The sequence below is a fragment of the Pteropus vampyrus genome, unplaced genomic scaffold, assembly GCF_000151845.1.
Source record: "Pteropus vampyrus isolate Shadow unplaced genomic scaffold, Pvam_2.0 Scaffold9, whole genome shotgun sequence".
Taxonomy (NCBI): domain Eukaryota; kingdom Metazoa; phylum Chordata; class Mammalia; order Chiroptera; family Pteropodidae; genus Pteropus; species Pteropus vampyrus.
This window is the reverse complement of record NW_011888790.1, coordinates 11,377,366-11,386,705: the sequence shown is the minus strand read 5'-3', so window position 1 is coordinate 11,386,705 and position 9,340 is coordinate 11,377,366. Positions and strand designations below refer to the sequence as shown.

At 35.2% G+C, this 9,340-nt stretch overlaps 1 protein-coding gene across 1 annotated transcript in view; it reads right to left on the bottom strand.

Annotated features, from left to right (window-relative positions):
- The window catches only part of NAV3 (neuron navigator 3), a 312,728-nt gene that overhangs the window by 125,914 nt on the left and 177,474 nt on the right, over positions 1 to 9,340 (bottom strand). The window contains exon 12 of the mRNA XM_023520404.1: positions 8,464 to 8,583. Within this exon, the coding sequence (XP_023376172.1) occupies positions 8,464 to 8,583 (120 nt within the window). The remainder of the gene's footprint in view (positions 1 to 8,463; positions 8,584 to 9,340) is intronic.

Below are 9,340 nucleotides of genomic sequence, written 5' to 3'. Positions count from 1 at the left end.
AAAAAAAAAATCACTGCATAAATAAGAGGACTGGGAACCATACCTTCTACTAGGAGATTAATTCTATGATGGTAAAGTTTAGCTTTGGTCAATTTTCATGTCAGAAGCAGTCTTAAAAAGAGGAGATAAAGCTTAGAGCCACCAATATGCATGTTTTGAAAGATATTAAAAGGTATCTCAACCAAAAATATCTAAAAATTGAGCTAGTTGTATTATCCAAATATCTTTTGAATCAATGGCTTTTTAGGTTTTAATAATCCTTATTCTAATGTCCTTCTAATTAAAACCTTTGAGTACGGGGTCTATAGGATTGAACATAGTGCTCAGCAGAGAATAGGTTCTCAGTATATATGTACGGTGTGAATTAATTACATGAGGGATATTACTTAAACATATTGGAAGTTTATAAGATTATTTACAATGAAGTCAGTAAATTTGGAGAATTGGGACAAATTTCATCATCAATTCATAATCCTGTGATAGTAAGCAGGTGCCAAAGGGAAGGTGAGAGGGAAATAAAACTTTTCTACTTCCCCTTCCCCAGTGTTTGCATTGGTATTTCTCCACTTAAAGAAATCAGGGGTTGGGGGAGGGGGAAGGCAGGTCATTTGATTATGAAATGAAATAATTATATTTACTTTATCTATTTCTGTCTCAGCCTATTAATCCTTTCTGTGTTTGCTTTTAATTACTCTGGAAAGCCGTTAAGCTAATGAAGGAAATACTTGAGATATGGAAATATAGTGATTCTGTGATTATGCTAGAACAAATCAACACAGAATAGAATTAATTATTAGAATGTACACAGACTAGTGACAAGCATCACGAATCTGAACCCTGGAGATATTTACCTGGTGGCTTAAGAGAATCTCTGTTGCCTTCACTTCTCCTATTTGGTGAAGGTACAGAACTATCAAAGGCCGCTCTCCCTTAGAAATAACGTCCACTTGATTTTATGAGAATTCATCAGGCCCCTTTTGTAGAGGCAGCACAATTTTCTGCTCATCAATAACAACTATAGATATAGGGATCCAAAATATACTGCTGTGAAATGTGTTTTTTTCCCCTGAATTCCCTTATTTGGCTAAAAGCAGAGCAACCTCTAAAATTCAACTGTCATAAACCCCCTCCTTAGGAGTTTTGCAACCAGAGAAGATTGTCTTCCATTACCAGAGACAAGAAGTAGGGAGAAGAAATCATCTAAACAGATATGCTCACAAAACTATCATGTCTTCCATCTCTTCTTCTCAGGGCTCAATTATCTTTCCAAGAAGTCATTCGTTTACCCATGAGTGCCCTTCTCCCACTCCCCTTAACCTATTAATTGAGATCCTAATTCTAACCACCTTTTTGAGTCACATTTTCTGTGAATTCCCACATATATTCATGAATAAAAATTTACGAATATATGTCTATCTCTTGATACTCTGTCTTTTGTCAGTATAATTTGCACATCCCCAAACACCAAACTTAAGAAGATAGAGAAAAGTTTCTCTCTCCCAACAATGGATTCAGTATGACTAGATGTTTGGACCTAGATTTCCCTAATATACTGAGTTGTAATGACTGATATACTGAGGCATGTAAAATCATGACAATCCTTTAGGGTCTTTTGCAAACTCCTTCATCAACTGTGATTTCAGCATCTGGATTGCAGTATCACAAATCAAACCAATCTGTCAGTTAATACAATACAAAAACAATAATTTCTATGATGTATTATGCTTTTATATTTTCAAAAAGTCATGATTAAACATGCAAAAATCAATTTAAAATATGAATAGTTAAATTAATTAGTTTATACTTAAAATCAACAATCACAGGAATATAATTTAGATCTATGGTCCCCAGTCTTTTTGGCACCAGGGACCAATGCTCCTATAAGAATCTAATGCCTGATGATCTGAGGTGGAGCGGAGGCAGTGATGCTAGTGCTGGGGAGTGGCTGCAAATACAGATGGAGCTTCGATTGCTCATTTGCCTGCTGCTCACCTCCTGCTGTATGGCCCAGTTCCTAACAGGCCACAGACCAGTACCAGTCTGTGGCCCGGGGTTTGGGGACCTCTGATTTAGTAACAACATAAAAGATGATCTAGAATGGACCTGGAAGAGTATCTTTGTTACTACATTTTATATAATTTTGTCCATATTTAATAAAAAATTTGGTACCTGGAGCTTTGTTTTCCTTTCCTATAAGACTCATTTTGTCATCATATTGACTTAGTGTTCACCAGGATAAATCATCTTCATAACCATATTTTGACTTCTCTGACCATTCTATTTTAATAACTCAGGCTGTGGCTTATACCTTTCTTAATTATCCAGGAGACCTTTATTTTTCAAATGTTAAACTTCATGTCACTCTTTAAAAAGTTTTTTTTGGCATAAACCTTCTCCACTTAACTTCACTTGTCCATGGAAATTGACACTGTTGCCTGTTCCCTCTTCTCTCCATCTCAAAGATATCAGTTAACTGTGTTCCTCAATATCGTGTCACAGCTGATTCCTTTGTCTCTTCAATGGCTACTTTTCCCTTATTCACTTTTTAAATGTCAAGGGTTCATTCTCTGGGCTTGTTTTCTCGCTCTATATCGCAGATACAAACGCTTTCTTAGCCTGCATAGAGTCAATTCACACACGTTTAAACAAAATTAATTAGTCATTGCCACAAAAGGCCTCAGGCATGCCTGAGGCCAGCTCCACTGAGGGCTGCTGTGGCTGGAAAACTGATTTGAGATTTGTCCTGACTTTCATTAAAAACTTGGAAATGTGCTCAGATACTTTTGCAATTGGTGGGCTGGCTTCTCATATCTGGTGCACTCTCATTATGCGCAAGTATCAGCATACCTCTATGGCAAACTTTATGGGACCTAGGAAGTTTACATGACCATATCTGAGAATATTCATTGTCTCTTGCCGATATAGGCTTCTCTGTGATTTTCTAGATTATCTGCCATTGAATAACATTTTTATCTTTAACTACTTATTAATCTCATAATTCTATTAAGACAGTCATCAATATTTAAAAATTATGAAATTTCTCACAAAAGCTCAGACTCATGACATAACTTGAAAAATCAAATGGTTTGGCAGTCCTTGGTCCTTTCCACATTTGTGTATTCCCACACAAAGCAACTTCTAGACTTCAGGGTAGCTGTCTCTTTTGGAGAGGTCAGATTTACCATGTCCCTTCTGCTTCATTCATTTATTTGATTTTCCTGATCTCTGTAGGATTTGAGCTTATAATGTACATACTACATATACTCACTACTTTAATCCAGTACTTATACTGTGACTGAATCTATATCTGCAAGAATAAAATCACCTGAGTTACATAGTGATATGGAGTGAATTGTGTCAACTGCCCCAATTTATATGTTGAAGTCCTAACCTCCAATGTGTGTTTTGGAGATAAGTTTTTTTAATGAGACAATTAAGGTTAAATGAGGTCATAAGGGTGTGGCCTCATTCTAATACAACTGATGTCCTTACAAGATGAGGAATAGATAGGAATGATTTCTCTCTTTCACCCCTAAGAAGCACAAAAGAAAGGCCATGTGAGAACACAGTGAGAAGGAGGCCATCTACGAGCCAAGAAGAGAGCCTTCACCAGAAAATGAATTTACCATCACTGTACATGGATTTGTAGCCTCCAGAACTGTGAGAAAATAAATATCTATTGTTTCAGCCACCCAGTCTGGTATTTTGTTACGGCAGCCCGTGCGGAGTAACAAACATAGACCAAACCCAATTCCTCTAGAAATGGTGTCCCACATCCACTCATCATCTTTACGAAGACTTTTATAGTCATTTCCTAAGCAGTCTATCTGTCTTTGAATCACCCCTCTTCTCTATTTGCTGTGAGAGAATTCTCTGTGAAATGCAATGATTATAACATGTGCTCTTGCTTTGAAATTAAAAAAAAAAAATCTAGTTAAATTAGTAAAATAGTTCATCACCTATAGGTCCAAATACTCCAGAATGGCCCTGTGGATCCTTTGTCTCTTGTCATCCTGCTCATATTCCTAGTGCACTAGCAAAAATCACATTATTAATGGCTCTGACAAAGACTTTCTCCTTGACCAAACTTCAGTCAGGGTCCTCTGAGGTTTCTTCTCAACTAATCTTTGACCTTGGCTCCTTGCTGAGCCTGCATGACCGGTTTTAGTAATAGTCCTGTTAGGCCAGTTCAGAGAGAATCCCCTACCCTTGATATTACCTTCAATATCTGGTCAAATTTCTCATTCTGCACCCTCAGTACTTGACTAACCTGGCCTACCTTCAGCAAGAATCCCCCCACCTTGATATTTCCTCTTAGTAATTTTCCATCTACTGAACCCCACATTCTGTTTGTGGGCTATAAATCACTACTTTTTCTTGTTGTAATCAAAATTAAACCCAGTTCTACACTGAGGTCCCTTTTTTTCTACTGCAATAGTTCCTTATGAAATCTGTTTTTATGGTTTTAACTACTGTCCACTTATTGTTTTCTGTAACATCTCCTTAAACTAAACTCTTTCTGCCTCTATGTACCCAATCCCACATTACTTCTGCTTTCTTCCAGCCTATATGTCAAGAAGGCTTTATTATGGGCCCATTTAAGTCATACTGCTTTTTGAAGTCTTCCAAGTAGAAATTATTATTTATGTCTCTTTGGTGCTTCTAAGGTACTTTGTATATACATCTATTGTGACTTGGTAAATTTTATCACTTTATTTTTTGTTTACATTATTCTCTTTGACCATTAAACTCAGGGGGTTTTTCATCTTTATTATTTTGTTTTATTTTTACCCAAGGTGCTACTATGCTGTCAGGTACTTAGGAGGTAATTATATATTTATTAATCAAATATTTGTTAATGCTAGCATGGAAGTCAGTGTAAGGTCATTAATAGTCATAAAGGCCAAAGCAAAATCAAATCCTTGTTTCCCCTCAAAGTTGCCTTTAAAATACAGAACAATCCAATTGTAAATTTATGTGAATTAGGATTAACCTCATTATAAACAGAGCCAAATGAAGAAAGCCCACACAGTTTAACTGTCTAGGTGAATTTATTTATAAAGTTCCCAGAAAGTCTCCAAATGTCTACAAGGATTATCCCTATTCTGTAATCTTTTCTTAGTTAATAAGGAAATGGGGTTTGTGTTAGATTGATATGGAAAGTAATGGAACTGTAATGTCTTTAAGTAATAAAATATTTAAGATACACTACAGTTGGCTGTTGAAAGCCTTCCTCTTTTCTTTGGGGCTCTTTCAGTCTGCTAGGAAGAGGAAATAAGCTGTTCTCTATTGCCCATTTTAACCAGAAGAGATCAAAGGGGAACCTATAACCTTCACTATAGTGACACAAACAATGCGGGGCCATTGCTATTCCAGGCAGCTGGCCACTTTGCTATTATGTAAGTGCATTTTCACAGATATAGCTTTTGCATCTAAGAAATATAAAAAATTAATAAAATTCTGTATATAAATATATATTGCTTCTAAACTTTCTTAGCAGTGAACTATCATAAGCCTTATCATTTACCAATTTATTAAAATGAATCCATCACTAATGTTTCATATTATTTAAAAGACTTTGACTCAGGGTAGCTGAGAAACTGGAGATATAGGAGGTAAAAGACCCAAGACCTGGTGCAATTATAGCCACCAAATGAGGGCATTAGGCTACATCAGTATTTCTTAAAATATTACAGGAACAAATTAATTATCATTATAATGAAAAAAGTAGGGGAATCAGTGATGAAAAAAGCTTAAGGAGCACTGAATTAAATAAAGTTAAGCAGGTTTTATTTTGAAGTGCAGGACTCCTCAGTATCTTTTTTGAGTAAAACTGAAGAGGGATTATACCTTATGGCTATTTATACCTTATAGCCATTCTTGCCTCTTCTATTTGGAATGGATATAAGAATTAAGAAAATTTTATGAAACATCCTGTATAAGGAGGTATTTTAAATTAACAGAAGGATTTACACAACTACAATATTTAAGACTATGCATTTTAAAATTATATACACTCAGAATCACTTCCTACATATAGGATTTTAAAAGAGCTTCAGACTTATCTATAATAAAAGAGAAACTCCTATCTCTGCTGATAGCAGGATTTTCACTGTAATCTTTTTGCTGTTTAATATATACAAGTTACTAAAGTATTTTTTGTCTTCTTTAAATTACATAATTCCTTCTAAAATCTTTTACATAATTCTCCAAAGCCGAGTAACAGGCAATTTATTTCAGGTGCAGCACATTATTATTTGATCTAATGTAAAACTTAATGCCACTGTTATTTTGAGTCTCTTTCCCTTGACTGAATGCAGCTAATAAAGTAAATAAGAAACTTTAAAATGTATTTTTTAAGTTTAAATATTTATGTTAAGTGTTTTATACTTTCGAAAGACTGGCATCTGTTAAGATACCCTTTTGTGAATTTTAGAGTATACGAGAATCATACGAGGGCTGGTTAAAGCTCAGATTGCTGGGCCCTATCCCCAGAGTTTTTGATTCAGTACGTCTTGGATGGAGCTGATAGCCTGCATTTGTAACCAAGCGATGCTAATGCTGAAGGTCCAGGTAGCACACTTGGAGCTCCACTGCTTTCACAGATTCCCATCTATTTGGCGCATACCAGGGTTTTTTTGTTGGCAGAAGCTTCTCTGCCAGGCCCCAAGGTGGAGCCAGATAGGAACAAAGAGAGCTGGTTATTCCAATCATCTCCCACATAAGTCACCTTGTATTGACTCCTAGGTTCTGCCACCATAATCTCATCCCACCCCCACCCCCACCTCCACCAAAAAAAAACGACAAAATTTTTCCCTCCTTTAATGTTTACCACTGTCAGCTAATGATGAGTAGGTCATTAGATTAAAAATGAGATTTACACTTTGGATTTCTTCCCCTTAACCACTGGTTCTTATTTTCCTACATAACTCATTTTTCTCTCTTACATATCTTTGCAGAATCTTGATTCTTTCCTGGCCTCATTTGTCTCTACCTATTGAACCCTATTGCTAGCCTATATCAATATACAGTCCGTATTCATTCCTTTGTTCAATCGCTCCACAAGCATTTGTTAAAGGGACAATATAGAATGAATATGACAAAATTCTGCATTTGTGGGTTTCCAATGCAATGAAGAAATAAACATAAAAATAAGTATGATATATTTAAAAAGCGATGTGTAAATTTAAAAAAAAATATGTAAGGTAATGGCCAAGAAAGTGACTAGAAATGAAATGTATCTTAGCTATTCTGGAAACACCTCTCTGAGAAAGTAACATTAATCTGAAACAGCAATATTGTGATGGAGGCAATAATGTAATGAATATAACAAAGGTATTCCAGGCAGAGGAAGCATCGATTCAAAAGCAGAAAGATCCAGGGTGGTTGAAGTTAGTGAAGGAGTCAGGCAGGGAAAATTGTTAAAGAGGAGTTAATGTGTGGGTGTGGGTGGCAAAATTTTTCATAAGTCATTTGTAACCACATGTTACACACACACACACACACTCACACACTCACACACACACACACACACACACACACACCTGGCATACAGACTAGAAGACTATGATGCATACAGGATGAGAAATAAAACCGTTCCACTGGCTGACAGAAGTTAAAATATCAGTAGCATCTGAGAGAAGAGAAACTGAAAACTAATATCATAATTCACTGTCTAGCCTTTGGAGTTGGCTGTACTAAAATGCACAAGGAATTGTGCACAGTTCTTATTTCAGAATGTGAATACAAAAAGTTTTAACCTTTTGTCCTCTTCATGAATGCTGAATTAAAGAACCACTCTAGGTATTGATAAATAGCACTCCTTACTCAATAAAGAGAAAATTCTGAGTGAAGAGGGGGCAAAATCAGGTCAGAAGTATATTTTACATTATTTTACAAAGACCATTCTGAAACAGAAGTGGTTCTGATAAAATTAACAAAGCAAATTCCAGCAAAATAATAACTAGTTTGTGAAACACACACACACACACACACACACTCCTTAAAACAATTATGAAACAGAAATTAGCCTAAAGCAAGAGTTGTATGCTTCTGACAAACCCCTCAAGAAAAGCATTAAGCTTACTACACCTGATAATTTGAATTACACTTCAATCTTTATATCATTAGCCTCCAGGTATATCTGAGGATATCAGAATTGAATTTATCAGCTAGGGTTCTTTTCAAGTAAAGAATGTAAGTCTGTGTTTATAATTTTGCTTTTACAAATATTAAAATTTGCCACCATGAGACCTGAAATTTAAGTATTCTCACTAGCAAGGCAATTTTTCTGGTGTACAGAGCTAAAAAGTCTTGTGAGTGAAACCACTTTAGTTTTTAAAATGTTTCAAAAATAATTATGTTAAAATAAAAGTCCTTTGGTTTATACTGTAAAACTCCTAGGATCTCATTTAGGAAATGACTTTATGCACGCCTCACAATCATTTATGCTGATTGCATTACCTGTCTGCATCCACTGTCACATCATGAACTCCCCTCTGGATGACATCCCTGGAAGTTGATGTGTCTGGTATTCGGTTCAAACTTCTAGTATACAGGTTGAGTCCTCCATCTGTCATGTACCTGAAAATAAATGTCTGATTAATCAACAGGAAATTAAATGACCTCATCTGTAAAATTTCACTTAATAAAAAACTGTTCATAAGTTTCAATAATTATGCAAATAGTCTTTATTATAGTTTTTTTTCTATGTATACATTCTACTCACCAGAAAGAATTAGAATATCTTTTCAAATTTATTCAGAAATCAATCTTCCTTACTACAACAAGTAACTAATCTTTCTCTTTTCCTCTTTTGTTATCAATATTTTGAACAGGCTTGTAGAAAATATGACACTTGGCAAAATAAAAGCAAGATCATTTCATTTTGTAAATACCATTTTTGAAGCATTGATGGTCATAGGAGTAATGAAACATTACTAAATTCAAAATTAATTTATTTGATAAGTAAAATATATGCCATTGGGGCCACTATCATAAAATGATATCAAGATGCATTAAATGTTTAAAATGTTGCCAGGAATGGTTCAAATAGTTTCCATGTAATAACATTATGATCCCCACATTAGCGGTATAAAAAAATAAGTAGGCACAAAAAGATTAAAAACTTACACAAGGTCACTCAAGAAAGTCTTAGGATAATTTTAGCGTGTTCAAATTCTATAAGCTATGAATCACATAAAAAAAGAACCCAAGAGTCTTACAAAGCATTACTAATTCCTCCTCCCCTTCTACTGCCATCTTTCTTTTTCTTTCTGTGCAGACAAACTTTGCATACCTATGGCATAATTTCTTTAGGTGTCTGTTTTCCAAGTATTTC